Source organism: Sparus aurata, chromosome 24, assembly GCF_900880675.1.
Source record: "Sparus aurata chromosome 24, fSpaAur1.1, whole genome shotgun sequence".
NCBI lineage: Eukaryota > Metazoa > Chordata > Actinopteri > Spariformes > Sparidae > Sparus > Sparus aurata.
The window spans coordinates 11,541,822-11,560,566 of NC_044210.1; the positions used below are offsets into that span (position 1 = coordinate 11,541,822).

Below are 18,745 nucleotides of genomic sequence, written 5' to 3' on the forward strand. Positions count from 1 at the left end.
CAAACAATGAAAGAGTCTGTCAGTCCTTTTTTTGTCCAAAACCCAACAATATTCAGTTTATAAAAATATGATGAAGAGAAAATACATTGAATAATTATCCTCTCAGTGCTATTAACCTCAAATGCGTTATTGTATTACTCTTTTAATTTTTAATGTACTGGATTGTAAATTCACTCAATAATGTGACTAATAGAATAGACATTCAGCAGTGTTTCCCACATAAAGATAACATTGAGTTGTGTTGAAGAACAAAGGGGAACTAAACAGCAAACTGATGTAAATTATGTATGAATGTGAGTCACAGATGTGCGTCTCTCTGCAGGTGGGCAGTGGGCCCGGAGTCGGGTTCAACGTCAACGTTGCCTTCACCGGAGGCCTCGATCCACCCATGGGAGACGTCGAGTACTTGGCTGCCTTCAGGTACAAAAAAACGTCACTAAATCACACGTAGACAAAACAGCTACCCAGAGAGAGAGGCCAGTTTGTCTTCACAGCTCCTTTACTTCCAGAGTTTTAGTACTCAATCTGACTTTTTAACGCCAGCATCATGCGAGTGTAGAAAATCTTGAAAACCATCGATATATGTGGCATCTCTGAAGTGTTTCATTTGTTATTTTATTGGACAGAGACGTTATGTTGTCAAACATGTTAGTTTTGAGCTCAACTTCTTCCTGGAATATAAAAAAAAATAATTATTATTTTCATTTCTTTCTCCATTAACTGACCATTCATGTGGTAAAAAATGCTCATCTTAATTTTCACACGGCTCAAGGTGATGCTGTCAGATGTCTCGTTTTGTCCGACCAACCTTTGAAAACTCGAAGATATTTAATTTATTAGCTAATAAAAGCAGCAAATGTCAAATCATGTCTGGTCATTTTGCTTCAAAAATGAAATACTTACTGATTAATTACTTGGTTGAGGTGGTTTAAAAAATAAATAATCTCACTTTGTGCTCTTCCACATTCACATTGAGACATTGTCCATTATTCCGTCTAATCTTTATACACCACATTTGCCCCCTCAGGTCAGTGGTGATGCCCATTGCCAACGAGTTCGCTCCAGACATCGTGCTGGTCTCTTCAGGCTTCGACGCTGTTGAGGGTCACCCTCCACCACTGGGCGGCTACACGCTGACGTCCAAGTGTGAGTACCAGATTATGTGAAGTTTCTTATCTCGCGCTCCCGCTGTCGACCGCACAAAACAAATAGTTTTGTGCCTGAGAAAGTTTAAAGTTGTTTCTTGGGGGGGAGACAAACGGCTCAAATGTTAATTAGATTCAATGCCGAGTCATTTACATTAATTCGCTTCCTCTCCTCAGGTTTCGGCTATCTGACCAAGCAGCTGATGACCCTCGCCGGAGGCCGGGTGGTCCTGGCTCTGGAGGGGGGTCACGACCTCACCGCCATCTGCGACGCCTCCGAGGCCTGCGTGGCCGCACTGCTCGGCCAGGAGGTAAGAAGGGGAACTTTGACAACACACAGGATCTGAATCCTAATTAGTGAAGAAAGAAAGAAGGATGGGAAAAAGGTTGTCAGCCAGGTGCTTCAGAACTCTAGCACTGATTAACAGATTTAATTCATTTGAGTTACGTTTTAATCGGCTGCGTTTGCAATGAAATAGAACAAAAAAAGAAAGAGAAATAATGCCATTTTGAAGGTAAAGCTTCACTAATCAATCAAAATGATCATTGCTTTCACTATAAAACATGAAAACAGTAGCTGAATTAGTTTTATGTTGATACATCTGACAAAGTGCGGTGAAATAGACTCATCAGGCATTAATAAGGTTTCATGTCAGCATGTCCTCCGTCTGGGATCCAGTGGGACTGAAATGAATCGATGTTACATGGTGCATTATTTCCTGGTCGTCCCTCTTGTGGTAGCTATCAGAACTGCAGCCTGTTTCCAGACTCCATGTTTACATGTTCTGTGTGTTTGTTTTTGTCTTGTGCAGCTGGACCCGCTGCCCAAGGCCGTCCTCGAGCAGAGGCCCAACGCCAATGCGGTCCGCTCTCTGGAGAAGGTTTTAGAGACTCACAGTGAGTTCATATTTACATCATGTAAAAAAAAGAACTGGTCACTTTTTGTCAGGTTGCTTCCACACAACTGGTACAAACTCTCTGATTTCTGTCCTCCTCTCCAGGTAAGTACTGGCGCTCGGTGCACCGCTACTCACCACGGCTGGGACTCTCCCTGCTGGAGGCCAAACGAGGAGACTCGGAGGAGGCCGAGGCCGTCAGCGCCATGGCTTCTCTCTCCGTGGCTAACACCAACGCCATGGATCAAAGGTGAAGCATCCGAACCCACATCTACAGGATATTTTTACAGGCCTTTTTTCACATCTTCTCCCACTACTTTCTGTATCCTATAGTCCATCCTCTGCCTGAGGATTAATATCTGTGAATCTGTCTTCCAGGCCAGAAGAGGAACCCATGGAGGAGGAGGAACCACTGTAACAGAGGGAACCACGAGGGTGTCACACTGTAAACCATTGACCTCTCCGGAGAACGCCTCTTTGAGCTGCGAAGAGTCTCGACTGACCCCTTCATTTAGTCCCCCTAACCCCACTCACCACGTCAGTCACCTTGATTGGCGGCCCCTCGGCTAAAACACGAGGGAGAGGGGGTGGGCTCAGCCTCAGAGTAGGGAGCCAATCAGGAGACGGAGGACTGAATTGGAAAAAAAGAATTAGACATACCGGCGTCGCTTGGCGGCGCTCGCTCAGAGACACTCATTTTTTTTCTGTCAGTCTTCGCACCCCTACGTTAGCCCACTGCGGCTAACCAAGTGACCAAGGCAGCAGCGGGCGAGTGTATTTGGAGTGTTGGGGCGAGCTCAGGTCTCGTCACGGAGAGGTGCGGAAACATAACGGTGCTTTACACAGCTGCCTTCTGACCACACACAGTATGGACACCAGGGACAGCAGATGTTCCCAGCTGTCAAACGCAGCGCGGGAGTTTCTTTTTTTCTCTTTTACTCGACTATTTTTCCCGACGAAACAAAACAAAGGGCATCGCGGCAACTGAGATACTATTTTACAACGATGCGTTCACTGTGGCCGAAAAAAGTTTGAGTCGGCTTTTGCAAAGATTTGACGAGGAAGACTTGTCGCCTTGCCGGATGCAGCCTGTCGTTGTGAAGGTTGACGAGTGAGAGGAGTGCCTTGGTGAGGGGTCCGCTGGATTTCAGGATTGTTCAGGAAAAGATTGCCTTAAGTCTAAAAGATTTTTCTCGCTGAGGAGTCGGCGCGAGGGAGGGAGGGAAAGAGGGAGGGAGACGGAGAGTTTCCCGCTCTCCTTTTTCCGCGGGGGGGGGGGGGTGACGAACATAAAGCAAACAATCTTTCAGCATGTTTACTTGGAACGTGACGACGACAGCATTTATGTCTCGCACAGCCTCTCTCGAAGAGTTACTTTACTTTTGGATGGATCTATTTTTCTGTAAAACAAAAACAAAAAAAGAGAAAGAAGACGCTTTGTAAAGGTAGTTGCCAGCTTCAGTAGAGAAAAAAAACAACGGTGCAAACATGGAGACGTTCAGACGAGGAAATTAGATTGAAAAACTCTCAAAAAAAGCCTTTGATGTAGCTTCCCTTTAACTGAAGTCATCGCTTTGTAAACACATGAAGCATGCATCCGAGCAGAGAGAGAGAACCAGGCGTTTTTTTGTTTTTGCAAGATTCTTGAATGTTATCCAAAAGAGAAAAAGCCAAGCAAAGAAAAGCCAAAGCATGAGTTTGCATTTTTACAGTAGTACTTTTCACTCCTCTCGATAAAAACACTTCTCATCTTGGTCCTTTTTAGATAAAAAGGCTCAATGTTTACTGGTTTAACCCGTCACGGATCAAGCGAGCATTTCCGTGCTTTGGCCTCCCATGCTTTGCCGGTTGGCAGCTACCTTGGTTTTCGCTAGTGTGAGCTCAAACATTAGTCATGTATATTGAATTGAATATATTTTGAGAGGCAGTAATCGAGTATTGCCCCGGTTTGTATCTACATGTATGATTTCCAACATCGAGTTGTCAATTTTTTGCGATATCGACAAACTGTTGTTTGGTAAGCGTGTCCACTTTTTTTTTTTTTTTTTTTTTTTTTATCGTATAAGATTATTTTTCTAACTTTTTTTTTTCATCCATAGATTTTTGTTCTGTGTTTTTATCCGTTTTCTGGATAGTTATAGGGCTGCCGTTCACACAACTTAGTACTCGTGTCACTACTTGTTCAAAAACTTTCTTTCTTTCTTGTATTTATCAGAAATAAGGAGCAACTTTCTTCCTTTCTTTCTTTCTTTCTTTCTACGGCTCTCTCGGCCTTTTTCTGCATTTTCATCAACTGTGTATTTATAACATGTACTTGTTTATAGGAGATTTGTATATGGAAAATTTATAAATGTACTCTAACTAATGACAGCTATGATATTGTGAGCGACAAACAGTATGGTGTACGATATTACTCCATGAACTTTAAAGAAGAAGAAGAAGCAGCATATTTAAACTTGTCATCGACTGCACTGTTTCGCCCTCGAGTGAAATCATTACACGGCACTGCAATTGACTTTTTCCCGATCACCCCCCACTCGGAGTGGTCGCTTTGATGCCCAATTGATGCGTTTTTCCTCCCGTGCATGGCTCCGTATGCACATTTCGACTGTGACAACACATCCAAAATGAGGTTTAGAGGCCGTTTTATGTAGCGAGCTGAGTTTACAGAGGGTCAAACGTGTCGAAAAATGGAAATGTTTTGGACGGAAAGCATCAGGCGATAATTTAAAGAATCTCTTTCTGAGCATGTGTTGCACTCTCACGACATCAGTGCCTCCTTCTCCCCTCCCCCCCCCGCTTTGACTTCAGCTGACCTGAAACCAGTCGGAGGTCAAATTACATTCAAATTGATCCACATTCTGTCATCTGCTCTATCGACTATCATGTTCACTTTGAGTTGATATCATTTTTTAAACTTGTACAATTTGAGCTTAAGTTGGTTTTTTTTTGTTCATGTCTGACAAACATTCCACTTGTTACATGTTCAATTTGGCTTTTTTGTAGTTTTATTTTGTAGAAAACTTTAATACTACTCTTTCGTTTTTTTGCCGTCTGCTCGCGCCAACTTTAACTCTTTGCATGGTTTGTGAGTCAGCATGCCTGCTTGTCTATGTAACAAAAAATGTATTTGCACAATAGAAGAAGAAACACTGGAGGACTTAAGAAAAAAAGGAAAAATACTTTTAAAAAAAAACCTCCCCGAGAGCAACCAGGCAGGACGGGTTTTCTTCCTCTCTGGTGTGCGAGCAATTCAGAAGACTTTGTCCAAATGAATCCACTGAGAAACATTTGATATTGTTCTTATTGAATATCGTTTCCGATAAGTGATTTTAAACATGATTCAGCACTTAACGACGTGTATATGGACTGTGCTAAAGAGAAACACGCTCTGCCAAAACCTCTGCTACATTCACACCTTATCAAAAGACTCTCCCAAAGAATGTTCCTCTTCTCAAAGATCTTTGAACAGGCGCTAGAAATCGACGGATATCGGTTTTGGGGGTTAAAAAAGGGCATCGTCGTTTATTGATTGTCACACCCACCTCGGCCAGTTCTACATATATATATAACCACTGTGGCTCAAGAGCATTTCTCGGTTTACATGTAAATGGATAAAAAAAAGTTATTTTTTGTTTGTTGTTTGTCTCTATTGATGAAAAACTCTTTCTTTGGGACCTACGCTTTGGACATTTCATCTCTGACATCATCTATAAAATATATTTCTGAAAAATACAAGAGACTTGTAATCGTGTGTTTTTTTTATCATGATGTAAATCTGTGTTTTAAAGGTCAACAGGAACCAATCTGGATGCAATCAATTCAGCAGTCAATCCTTGACAGGATGTCAGAATTTGAAATTATCTAACTGATGATGCAAAGTCAGATTATCAGTGGGACAGAACTCCTGAGGAGGCTTTTCTTCTGTTTTTATAATCACCTTGTGGAAATGAAACACTCAAAGTCCATCCGAGTGTAAACAATCAATAGTGGTGGTTGGTGTTAAACTCCTGAAATGTGTTGAGGTTGACGGGAAAGCTGCACGGATGTCTGCAATGCAAATCTTTCTGCTTCTGAAGTAAATCATCCGGCCAGCACATGACGGCAAAGATGGCAGGCACGAAGTCTCAGCTGACCTGTGGCTGAGTGGAAAATCTAATTACAAGAACCAATATCACAAGTGTGCATTTTGGATTCAAATTCCGAAGCAGCAACAGCAATCAGGTGACCTCCTCCTCCTCAAATTGGTCCCTCAAAGTCACAAAATAGTGAAAAATGTGCTTAATTATTCCCAAAAAAGCCTGAGTTGAAATATTCAAACAGCTTGTTCTGTTTGGCTAAATGTCCAAAAATGTAAGATATTTAGTTTGTTATCGTAAGAAAGCCAGAAAAATGTTCTTTTAAGAAGCAGGGAACATAATTTGCTGGATTAAAAGTTATATTTGTTGTGGTGAATATTAATTGTGGCAGCAGGGTATTTCCTTTCCCATAACAGAACAGTTAGCAGAGAATTAAAGGTGCAACATGTAAGAATTTTAGTGTGAAATACTCAAAAACTGACTAAATGTATCCATGTATTGTGAAGAAAATAACGAGTTTGATATTATAACTGCTAGCTGCGCGGCTACCTGGGCTAATTAGCTAATGGCAGCCACAAAGAAGAATAACAAAGAAATGGTACAGAGGAGAAGAATATATAGAATAAGATATAGGCTTCAGATGTACAGGGTCACATATGAATAGAAGATAATGACAATAATATAAAAATTATTTTAAGTTAAGTTTTTAAAAAGTTGCTAGTTGTGATGTAGGAACAGATTGTGATGGTGTACAAAATTTGACGTAACATCCTAACTAACAAGCTGGATACAGTAAGCTAGCAAAAATCCTTTAACCAATTAATAAATCAATTAATAAACAATTTAAAATAATACGTTTTGAGGTTTTACACAAGCCAGTTGGGACACCTTATATTAATAAAAGCTCATGTAGTATCAAAACAATGTTAGCTAGCAAACTAGGCTAAAATGGTACCGTTAGCCAGCTTAAACACTTTGATGAATTAATAAATAAATAACACTTTAATATTAATGGTAATAAATGCCTTTTTATTATGATGAATCACATCATTACACAATAAGTTTTGAGGCTTTAAACATGAAAGTTAGGACACTTGATATGTTTTTCAAAAAATTACAAACTTTATTTAAAGAACATGGCGACACAAAACACCCGGATTCAACTAGTCAAGTAAAACAATTAATTACAACACAAAAAAATTCCACAATTAAAGAAAAAACGTCATGTGAAATAAATAAAGACACGTTAAAAGCCGTTAAAAGGCGTTAAAACTGCCTCGTGCGTGTTTGGTAAACAGCACAGCAGCGTAACGAGTGTTGATGTGCGGAGCGGCGCGCGGTCCAATGAGGGGAGGGCACTTCCCTTTTACCGTGCAAACACTGACCTGATATTTCCTCTCTGCCCACTGTCCCCACCGCCGCACCACTGCGATGCCAGAGCTGCAACATTAGCGAGCTAATTTTCCCCATTTTCACAACCCTTCACCGGGGAGACCTGTCGCGTTGTTCCATCCACTCTTCCCCCTTTTTTCTCTTCTCGAAGCGAGCTTTTGTCATATTTTTACGGACATGCCGAACATCGTGCTTTTTAGCGGGAGCTCTCACCACGACCTGTCCCAGAAAGTGGCTGATCGGCTGGGGCTGGATTTGGGGAAGGTGATCACGAAGAAATTCAGCAACCAGGAGACATGGCGAGTGGATATTCTTTCATTTCTACACCACGCTCGTTGTTCTGACAGTCGCATATTTACAGCGTGTTTCTCTTGGTTGAGCGGGTGTAGCTCGCTCCTGTTGCCTCAGCCTGGGCATCACATGTGGGTAGGTTAGCTTGAAGCTAACAATAGTTTACTATTCAGCGGGTAGCGCTGAAACGTCCACACGTGACTCGCTAGCCACATGTAAACACACCAGGCTAGCGAGCTTATAGCGTGTTAACTTCTACGCGTCTTCTCTCGGACAGCGTTTCCAGCCCGTCAGTCTTTACTCTGAGTTTTAACTAGCACGCATGGCTGTTGTAACATGGATCGGAGTCGTTGTCATATTACGTAACTTTACATTTCTGCTCGCTGCGTATCATGCTAACTCCGCTAGCAAGTCACGTCTGTTTTCCGTGTGATGGGAATGTGGAGGCAGAAAAGTGTCCGGACGAATCTTATGCATGTGTTGCAAAGTGCCCCCCCCCCCCTTATCCCCCAAAGCACACATGTGGTGGTCTAAACTATGTGAAATGATAAACCAATAAATTAGGAGTATGTAGTTGTGTTAATCCATTCTTTCAGATTGTAATGCTGTGGTTAAAACTTAGCAAGTTCTTTCGTGGGAACACATTATTACGGGTGTACGAAATTTGACGTGACACCTTTGACGCCATCACCTAGTAAAGTTAGCTAGCTGGATACTGTAAGCTAGCTATTAACCTTGAAACCTGTGGGTTTAACTACAAAGTTAATACGACATTGGTACACCTGACAGAACACGATGGTTTAGGTGACACTGTTCGCCGAAAATAAGTGGAATAAACGGGATTGGAGAGTGTGTCCGATAATGGGTGCTTGCTAGCTTGCTCTCATTTGAACGTGGATTTGCGTTAGTTGGCTAACTGCAGACGTTGACGTGTCTCGCTGCAAACACGGACATTTGACAGGTTTAGAAGCAGCAAAACAAACAAATTCAACCACAGCTGTCAAATGCACAGAGATATTAAATGTCTCGTGTTGTGTCTAGACTAGAAGAATACAGTTTTTCCCTCATTACTTGCAAGAGAGGTTGGTTTATTCTCCAGTGTGTAAATCACATGAACTTGATTTGTGCTTATTTCCAAAGCCCAGCTGATGATTAGTCAAATTACTGACTGCATGCTAGCTGCAGGCCTCAGTGATATTTGCATCACAAAGGGCCCATCCGATCTCCCCTGCTTGTTTAAACAAAGTTATTTAAGGACAAGTATCATGTTTGAACTCTACCCCGGGGTGACACTCTGTCTCATCCCGGCTTGTCTGTTTGAGTGTATTGATCTGAACTCATCACACGTCAATGTATCTGTCACAGCTATAACTTCAGCATATATTTAGTAGGGCTGGGTATCACCAGGTACCTTGCGATACAATACTATCACGCCCACGATAATGATAATATCACGATACAATGATTCTGCTATAATCAATATATTGCAAGAAATTTCGTCTACGATACATCGCGATATCTGTGTCACTGAAGAAATTCTGAATTTACTGACGGCACTGAATCCATTTCACAGGAATTACAAAACATTGTCAGTCAATTTCACATGAATGACAGCCAAGTAAAACAAAGTGTATCCTGCACAGTGGCTCTTCGTAATTAACACACACACACTGACTGCAACTTGAATATGATTGAATATCGATATTTGGCGCCAGTGTATCGATAATGTACCTCAAGACGTAATATTGTGATATATGGTAGTATCGATATTTTGGTACACCCCTAATATTTAGGATGCGATCGTGTCTTCCAGCTATTCATTTAAGGGCGTTTCATTCTGTTTTGGGATCCCAGGGGTGAGTGAGTGCGGCATTAATGTCGTCAGTTGCATTTCGTTTCCCTGCTGCGGTCACTCCCAGATGCACTCTGGGTAAAAGCATCCACCACCCAGCATATGTTTTTTGTAATCTGCTCTTCACACCAGAACTAAAGAGTGAGCTCCCAACACCACAGTTTCCTCCATCAGAGCCTGTAAAAGGGTGGCATGACCTCTTTATCCTCCCCCTCCGCTCGGCGATGTTTTCCACCCACAGCTCTCAAAATCCAAGCAAAACTCTGATTATCCGCGCTGACGCTCCTCTCCAGGGAACACAGCTGTTTGGGCGACACGGAGCGCAAAACAAAGATTATTTTCTCATCCTCGCAGACTAACAGGGAGGTGAGAATGGGACGCTAATAACAGCTCTTCTCACAGCTCCGACGCAGGTTTTTTTTCCTGCCAGGTGACCTGCCGAGGTCACAGACCAGGACAGAGGGAGTGGATTTCTGGGAATTATGATCGCAGGAAGACTTTTGTGTTTGTTTTGCAGAGGAAGAAAAATGTCCAAATACAGGTTTAATTAACAGCAACACTGCCTTGTTTTATGTTGAGGCATAGTTGCTTGAGTCTGCAATCCCGGATTTTATTCAAAGATGGCAGAGTTGTGACAAACGAGGAGACTGTTCTCTTCCGTCTTCCTTTTTTGTCCAGTCTTCTCCCACCTTTACAGCAGTTTTGAGATTAGCTTCTGTGGCAGGAAAGCCTCAGGCTAGAATGTGTCCCTTTCCATCCTAAATGCGTGAGTTTATGTTTTCCTGTCAAATTCAAATGTATTTGTGTTCAGTTGCAGGCAATTTTAGCTCTTCAAAACACTACCTGTTTGAACCATGAGTCACTTTTTAAGTTGAAATATCGAATGTTTGCTCAAATCAGCGTCTTAAGTTTGATGAAAGTCAACTTAGTTTTTCGACTGTTGACATTTGAAGATGTCAGACTGTGATGGACAGTTTTCTTTTTAAGGTTATTTTGTGTTCAGCATGTCTGCTTTGTTTGGATAGTGACAGCTGATGTGAGACAGGAAAGGCAGCAGAGAGAGAGAGAGAAGTGATGACATGCAGCAAAAGACAAAGACATTTAAGGGCGCGATCTTTTGAAAACAATCACATCACCGCTTTTGTGACATTTTATAGTCCAAACCACAAATCAACTAATGGAGAAAATAACCAACAAACTAATCGGTAATGGCATTAGTGTGGATCTTTTTTGCAACCCTAGGTGGGAATGTTTTCCTCCAAATGATCTCATACCCAAATCCTCCATTTTGAGTCTGAAAAACTTTCTCTGGAACTTTGCATTGTTCTGATATTTTAACTGAAGACGGCTCTGAAACGAGCTCCCACACTGGGATCAGCAGCCTTTTCCCCAGTGATTCACTACCTTTAGAGGCTGATGTGTAATCGTGGCCTCCCTAAAAAAAAGAAAAAAACTGCAGGCCTTGTGACTCTCAGCCTTTACAACTGTACATGTCCATTGATCACATGACGGAGGCCGGGGGGACCTGTGGTCGTGTCCCGCAGAGGAATGTTTCACACACACATGCTGTCTGCTTTAGACTCTGTGTGTGTGTGTGTGTGTGTGCGTGTGTGTGCGTGTGTGTGTGTGTGTGTGTGTGTGTGTGTGTGTGTGCGCATGCACATGTTTGCGTGTGTACCTGGCAGGGCCGTATTTTTTCTACACATCCTCACAGGAGTGCAGGGACTCGGCCCAGACTTGTTTCTTGAACTTTATACAGGTTTGATCTGAGTTGAGTCGGTGAACACTCACTGCTCATGAATGCATCATCCTAGCTTAATAATGAACATGCATGTCATTTTAATGTGGAAGTGATTGCGGCAAAATGTTAGTACAGCTGTCGAGAAATGATAACATCTGGTGTCCCATCGCCCAGACTTGACATGTTTCTATTCCCTTCTTGTCCCAACAGCGTCGAGATCGGGGAGAGCGTGCGAGGCGAGGATGTCTACATCGTGCAGAGCGGCTGCGGCGAAATTAACGACAACCTCATGGAGCTTCTTATCATGATAAACGCCTGCAAGATCGCCTCCTCGTCCCGCGTCACCGCCGTCATCCCCTGCTTCCCCTACGCCCGGCAGGACAAAAAGGACAAGGTAGACTCCTGCACACGTTTCATCACCCGTAACTTCTGCTGCGATCAGTTGAAACTGTTAAACTATTGTCTTGATTTCATTTCTTTTGCCCCACAAATCGTGTGCTTAATGCAGGATTACTGCTGTAGAAATGTCTCTAAATTGGAGATTAGACCCTGTACTGACTTCTAACCGCCCCTATTTAGCATTCAGTGTATAAACATGTAATAATTTACTTTTAATGTCGTAAGCAGATTATGGTTTGAACCGAATCTTGAAAGTTTGGAAAATGCTACATTTGAACTATTTACAATGTTCAGAATATTCTTGGATTCAAGTAAAATGCTTGATTTTCAACATAATTCGGTGTTTAATCTAAACAATCACTCATGGAAACTGAATATTGTTTAATATTTGAAACGATACAATCCCAATCAGTGAGCACATTACATGTTGAGTTCAGACTTCCGGTAAACAAGGGCAGCATATCACCAGAGTAACAGCCACCAGCCACCAGCTAACAGTATTCTGTTTATGCATCTGCTACGGTTAGCTTGTTAGCTAGGTTAGCCATGCAGCTGGCTAGACTACTAGAGTATTTTCTATATTTACACCACCATCACCAAAGGCTTTTAGTCCTGAGGCTAGCTGGTTAGCATGCTAGCTTAAGTAGATTTCTCTCCAACAAAATGCATAAACACCTTCGATGTTACCCAACACTGTTTTATATTCACATTTTTGAATGTTTTAAACTACAGTTCTTACATATTGCACCTTTTTTAAAATAATCATGATCAAAACAAATAAAAGTTGATTTGAACAGCCGGTAAAACTACAATAATAAGTTTCAGTATACACTGACTGCTGTTAAAAGGAATTCTGTAAACTTTATCGTGAAGAACTATTTAAATGTGCCGATAAAATCTTTGGTTTCAGAACCTTAAAAGTGCCAAAATTGCAGTTATAATGAACTTTTCAACCACTGTTCCTCCTCCTGTGGACTCCTGTATGATTAGATAATAAATTAGAATATAGTGAAACACAGTTATAATGATAAGAACTATGTCATCATAGGAGAACTCAGTCTGGACAATAGAAACTGTACATGATTCAGCACTATGATCTGTGTAAATGTTAAATACTGGAGGCATTTCTTGTATGTCACTGCATGTTGACATGTTGGCTAACTGTGCAAGAAATTTGAGCCGTTTGCTGCTGAAAACAAAATCAGGAATTGACACATCAGACATTCTGGCTGGCTGAGAAACTGGTTCACACAGCCTGATTATCTTGTAAATCATTATCTGCTGTTGCCTCAGATGTTTATGTAGCTGCAGCAGTCAATCGGCTCCATATAAGGCAGCAAATGAGCTGAACCTGGAGAGTTTTACAATGAATTCATCTTTTCTTCTCTTTGACATTCTCTGACCTTAAAACGCCTGTTATTCGGTATGTTTTTAAAGCAGTTTAATCACATGGAAGTGCTACATCAGAGGTCAAATCTCTGCAAACACTTCCTCAACTGCACGCTGAAGGTTACAGGAAAGGTTTAAGTCCACTTAAACACACTAACCTGAACGTTTTTGATGTTGCAGGTATTCTCACGCCATCGAGAGAAGCTTGACTGTTTGATACTATTCTTTAAATAAATAAAAAATCTGGAGAATGTTTTCAAATGGGTAACTTATCAATCCTGCATTTCCTGTGAGCGCTCACACAGCTCAGCCATCATCTCCAGGTAGTCAAGTGTTTTGTTAACATGCCCTAAAGCCGACTGCCTGACGTTGTTAATTCACACCGCGCTGGCTTCTCTTGAGTTAACAAGGCTGTGGCGGCAGCAAGGTGACCGACTATAATGGAAAAGGTCACCGGTAAAGCCTGACAAAATGTCCTGAGGCTGTCTTAAAACCACTCTGTCAAATCCACCAGAGGCACTACAAGCTCACACAGCAGGATATTTTAATTGCATTAAAAAGAAAACTTTCAAATTTCCACATTTTTCTTACTCACCTCAAGCGACTGTGTCTTGCTGCTTGTCCCAGAGTCGAGCACCCATATCAGCCAAGCTGGTCGCCAACATGTTGTCTGTGGCCGGCGCTGACCACATCATCACCATGGACCTCCACGCATCACAAATCCAGGTGAGCACATGAGTTTAACAGCAAAGCATGTTTCAAAACTTCTGTCATTTAAGTCTTAAGGAAACCAACCTGAGCTGTGTGCACGGCAATGAACGACTTATCATGACCATCTTTGCATGTCTGGTATGTAACCATGTCTTCGGTGTTGTCATTTAGCCTTATCATTTTAAATATCGAGGGAACAGGTCTGTTGAGACACTTTCACTGTGCCCAGACCGTATTTTCAACACCTAGAGGCTCCTCACACCTAAAGCAAGGGTTTTGTTCTTAAGCGTTGGTTCTGGGGTTCCTCAGGGTTGTGTACTTAGCCCTCATCTGTACTCATTGTACACAAACCACCATATTTCCCACTTGCAGTCTGTAACACCACTGCTATTTTGAGTAAAGTGAACAGTAAATACAGGGACAGTATGGTGCAGAAATGGTAACTTTCCTTGTTCCACCATCACAGGTGTAAGAACCAGAACAGCAGGATCCTTCAGACATGACTGAGTTCTCTGTCCTGATTGGATGAAGTCGGCAGGGATACCAGAAAATGTATTTTTTACTGTGTGAAAGGAGCCAGGAGATACAACGGTTACTGACCAGACACTCTTAATAATGATTACTGTTGTAACAGTAACTTCACACTGTTGTGTATTTTCTTCAAAGGGCTTTTTTGACATCGCTGTAGACAACCTTTACGCCGAGCCGGCTGTTCTGCAGTGGATCAGAGAAAATATCCCCGAATGGAAGAACTGCATCATCGTGTCTCCAGATGCCGGCGGAGCAAAACGGTAAGAATACACAGACTCTTTGAAACCTTGTTAATGTGCAGAAGATCTTTTTAGATGATGTTCTGTTTGCCGGTGTCACTGTAATCGCCTCAACCGTCAAATAAAACGGTCAAGTTGCTGTGTTTTTTACGAGCAGTTAAAGATTCAGTCCGCCTTTAATGGGTCCGTCTTCCTGTTTTCCATCCAGCGTGACGTCCATCGCAGACCGCCTGAATGTGGACTTCGCCCTCATCCACAAAGAGAGGAAGAAGGCCAACGAGGTGGACCGCATGGTGCTGGTGGGTGACGTCAAGGACCGCGTGGCCATCCTGGTGGACGACATGGCAGACACCTGCGGCACCATCTGCCACGCCGCCGACAAGTCAGTGTCATTCAGACGTTAGGTTTCTTGTTCTGTCTGTGACGTGTGATGGACAAAGTGAAACAGGATTGTAGAAGCAAAGAGAAGAACTGTATCTGAATCTAAATGAGGATCAGTCTGATACGTGTTGAACTCTGTGCAGACTGATGCGTATTATTATTAACCGATAAGCTGCTAAGAGAAACCTTTGATCCATTAAAGAAATGTCCTCATCATGTAGTCAAAGCTTAATTTTTTTCTTCCTTCCCTTCAGGCTGATCGATGCCGGTGCAGTAAAGGTGTACGCCATCCTGACGCACGGCATTTTCTCCGGTCCCGCAATTTCTCGCATCAACAGCGCCCCGTTCGAGGCCGTGGTGGTGACCAACACCATCCCACAGGAGGAGAAGATGAAGGCGTGCCCGAAAATACAGGTGCACACCACACACACACACACACACACACACACACACACACACACACACACACACTTGACCATGTGTGCTCTGTTATGGAAACAGTTTTAGGCTGCTGTCACCTCATCTGAAGTGAGCTAACTTGAGCTCGCTCCTAGTTTTGTCGTTTGAGGCGTTGTAGCTGAAAGTACATCGAATCAGTCGCACCTTGTGTGTTTTCTGTCGATACCAAGCCAGCGTTTTGATGCACTTTAACTCTGGGAAAGCAGTTTTATACATCGTCTGCGTCTTCAGATAACGTTTGTGCCAAAGTTTAATTCTAATATCTGATGAATTGTGCGGTAGTGAAAGTGAAAGTTGGAGTTGAGGCTTATCAGACGTAAACATGTTGAAGCTGTATGCTGTGAAGGACTTGGTACTTCGCAGTTTGTCTCCTGTAACTATTATAGTGTTATATTATTCCTTCGAAAATACATGTTGTTCATTTTACATGTAGTTTATTCATCTAGACTGTTTGGATGTGAGCTGTAGAGATGTCTGCCTTATCTGTTAATATAATGGAACTAGATGGTAGCAAAAAAAATACATTTGAAAAGCTCAACAACATTGTCTCTTTCCAGAAACAGTTACTTGAGATTATCCAGACCTTCAGAAAAGAGGAGAATCCAAGGCACCCTTCAGGCAAAAAGGTTAAAAAGCTATTGTTTGCACGGCTGTTTCATGCTGAAATTCTCAAACTTCGACACAAACGGGCTTCCTCTCCCTGAAGAAAGGCTCGTTATGTGCATTCGTCATTGGTGTTAAGAATTTCAGCATTAAAAAGCGATCTCAATAGCGGCTGTTTTACAGGAGAGTGCCTTGGATTTTTTTCTTCTGTTCCCTCCCAAACAGCACCTTCATCACACTTTGTTTGACTTTCCTGAGCACTCTGACTTTCTCTCTGAAGAACCCACAGACCTCGCTGTGAGCACTTTCATGTAGGAACTATTTATTTTCCCCTGAACAACACTCGCCATCCGTATCGCCGTATAAAGAGAGGGAAGCGTGCATCTGGTCACGGTTGAGAGACTCGAACTTGTGACGGCGAGGGATGTAAACATTGACGCCGAAGGGGAGAAGGAAGTGCGTGTTTTCTCCTGGATAAGAGGTCGGCTAACCTCTGCGCTGTGATGCAGAAAGAAAAAAGGTTTCCTACATGAACCGGCTGTCAACAAGGTCTGTGAATGACCTCGAGGCAGCCGGCGGTATCTCCAAAACTCAGCAAAACGATTTAGGTGAAAAGCCGAACTCTGCAGGTAACAGGAAGTGTCTGTATTTGTGGAGGGGAGCTGAACTGTCACTTTCACACTCAGATTTGTCTTCCACATTCTGTGCTGTACCGCTCACAACAACACCAGCCTACACTTATCTGGTGCTGCAGTTCAGCAAAGAGAAGAGCAGCAGCGAGTCGGTTATCTTAAAAATGAAAGAAAAAGGCACAAATTTCAGAGTTGCACGGTGTATATCAAGTGCTACATAATCAGCAGGGTATTGGGGCATTTGTGTTATAGACTATTTATAGAAGCCAGTGGTATTATAGCAGATAGAGGAGGGAAAAAGTTCTAACACAACAAATGTTAACCTAGAGTTCTTTTTTTTTTTTTTTTTTTTTTTAAGATTTTTTTGGCAGAGACACCTTTATTAAGCAGTAGACAGGAAATATGGGAGAGAGAGGGGGATGTGACATGCAGCAAAGGACCTCCGGCCGGAATCGAACCAGGGTCGGCTGCGTTTATGGCATGCGCTCTAACCCCTCGACCACCTGCGCATAACCTAGAGTTCTAAAAGGGATATTAAATGTCTTTGCACGCTACATCTGAGCCTTTTCTTAACGTCTGGTGTGAATAAACTACACGAAACTCGCTCTTGTCATCGTTGTCGGCCATGAGAAGCAGGTAGTTATCTTTTGGTAAGAACGAACTCCACCCGCCACAAGTTTTCTGTAAGGAAGAAACCTCAGAATAGACAGAAATGATAAAAGTGTAACTGCTGTGTGGAAACAAGGTTTTTACTCGCATGTCGGACTTGTTCCCTCCAGGTCATCGACATCTCCATGATCCTGGCGGAGGCGATCAGGAGAACCCACAACGGCGAGTCAGTGTCCTACCTCTTCAGCCACGTACCTTTGTAGAGAACGAGAGAGGGCGACCCCACTGGCCCTCTCTCCTCCTCCTCCTCCACCTCCTCCCCCCGTCAGGCCACTCGGCTGGCACTTTCTGCCACATATCCACCAAATAAGGCTCCGCAAAAAGGCGCCTGATGGTTTTTGGCCAACCCCTTCCCCCCCACGTGACCGTCCGAAGGTCACGCCCACACATTGTTTAGACATTTTCACCAGGAGACAGAGAAGAAACATCACTTCATCTCTGGAGACCAAGTTTGTATTTATGAGTATCTGTTTATCTTTTTCCTCTTGTTTCAATTCTGCCGACCGTAACCACGTTCCGAGGCCCGGCCTTCACTTTAACCAAAGGGTCCGTTATCATTCACATCATGTCTTCTTTGTACCTCATTAACGAAGCATTCCACATCGTCATGATTAGAAATATTTTGGACCTTTTTTTCTGCTTCACAGTCTAATAAAGATACAAAAGTGAAAATGTGCACCTTTCCTCCCCGCTAGTGTTCGCTGCAACAGCGGCTTAAAGTATTAAAATAACAGAGGCTAACCTTAACGAGCTAATGCTACAGTGATTTTAATGAAGTGCCGTCATCAGGCCACAGACACAGGTCAGATTTAATTTCCTCACGTCTTCTTCAGGGTTCTTTTTTTTTTTTTTTAAGTGAGCTTCACGAATGTGCCGATGCGTCTTTACCTCCCTCAACAAGCGGCTGTCACCCTTCTTCTTCTTCTTCTTCTTCTTCTGCTGTAACGTTCAGTTCAAGCCTCCAAAACCCTCCGACAGTTCTGTTGTTGATTTAAAGAGTGTCTGATAACGAGGTGTAAGTGGGCGCCCGAGCCCGCGTTCCAAAAGGTCATGAAACAAATCGAGTCCACAGCTCCGATGATTCTAGTGTTCACAAATTAAAAGAAAAAAAAATGGTGTAATTGTCATCACAGCTGTGAACGGGTCACTTTAGCTCCAATGAGGCAGGTTTCACTGTTTGCCTGTAGGTGGATTAAAAAAAAAAAAGAAAAAGAGTTGGTGGAAAAGATGATTTAATTTTTTTTTTTATATGTAAGACTTCGAGCTGTTTCTTTGACAATAAAGCTTTGACAATGGCTTAAATACAAACTGTCCTGCTTCTCTTTACTGTCACTGG

The 18,745-nt window shown here is 42.6% G+C and overlaps 2 protein-coding genes and 1 long non-coding RNA gene across 9 annotated transcripts in view; 2 read left to right on the plus strand and 1 right to left on the minus strand.

Moving 5' to 3' along the window:
• LOC115577328 (histone deacetylase 4-like) overlaps positions 1–5,779 on the plus strand; it is a 66,536-nt gene extending 60,757 nt beyond the window's left edge. For all 7 annotated transcript variants that reach the window (XM_030410351.1, XM_030410349.1, XM_030410353.1 and 4 more), the window contains 6 exons: positions 323–420; positions 1,028–1,146; positions 1,323–1,456; positions 1,958–2,042; positions 2,147–2,291; positions 2,420–5,779. In XM_030410351.1, coding sequence (XP_030266211.1) covers positions 323–420; positions 1,028–1,146; positions 1,323–1,456; positions 1,958–2,042; positions 2,147–2,291; positions 2,420–2,459 — 621 coding nt within the window. In that variant the 3' untranslated portion in view covers positions 2,460–5,779. The remainder of the gene's footprint in view (positions 1–322; positions 421–1,027; positions 1,147–1,322; positions 1,457–1,957; positions 2,043–2,146; positions 2,292–2,419) is intronic.
• On the minus strand, positions 34–13,815 carry LOC115577331 (uncharacterized). The gene is made up of 2 exons (XR_003983086.1): positions 13,780–13,815; positions 34–1,495 (listed from the first exon to the last, which is right to left on the minus strand). It is a non-coding gene; the product is annotated as an uncharacterized LOC115577331 (long non-coding RNA).
• On the plus strand, positions 7,480–18,713 carry LOC115577330 (ribose-phosphate pyrophosphokinase 2). Its single transcript, XM_030410357.1, has 7 exons — positions 7,480–7,811; positions 11,607–11,790; positions 13,812–13,910; positions 14,562–14,686; positions 14,874–15,047; positions 15,301–15,460; positions 17,520–18,713. Exons 1-7 carry the CDS (start codon positions 7,690–7,692, stop codon positions 17,610–17,612), a joined length of 957 nt encoding a protein of 318 aa, XP_030266217.1. The 5' UTR covers positions 7,480–7,689; the 3' UTR covers positions 17,613–18,713.
• The last annotated feature ends 32 nt before the right edge of the window (positions 18,714–18,745 follow it).

Coding starts and splice junctions, on each gene's coding strand:
- LOC115577330 (XM_030410357.1), top strand. CDS start 7,690: ATGCCGAACATCGTGCTTTTTAGCGGGAGCTCTCACCACGACCTGTCC. Junction 15,048..15,300: donor ATCTGCCACGCCGCCGACAA/GTCAGTGTCATT, acceptor CCTTCCCTTCAG/GCTGATCGATGCCGGTGCAG. Junction 15,461..17,519: donor AGGCGTGCCCGAAAATACAG/GTGCACACCACA, acceptor TGTTCCCTCCAG/GTCATCGACATCTCCATGAT.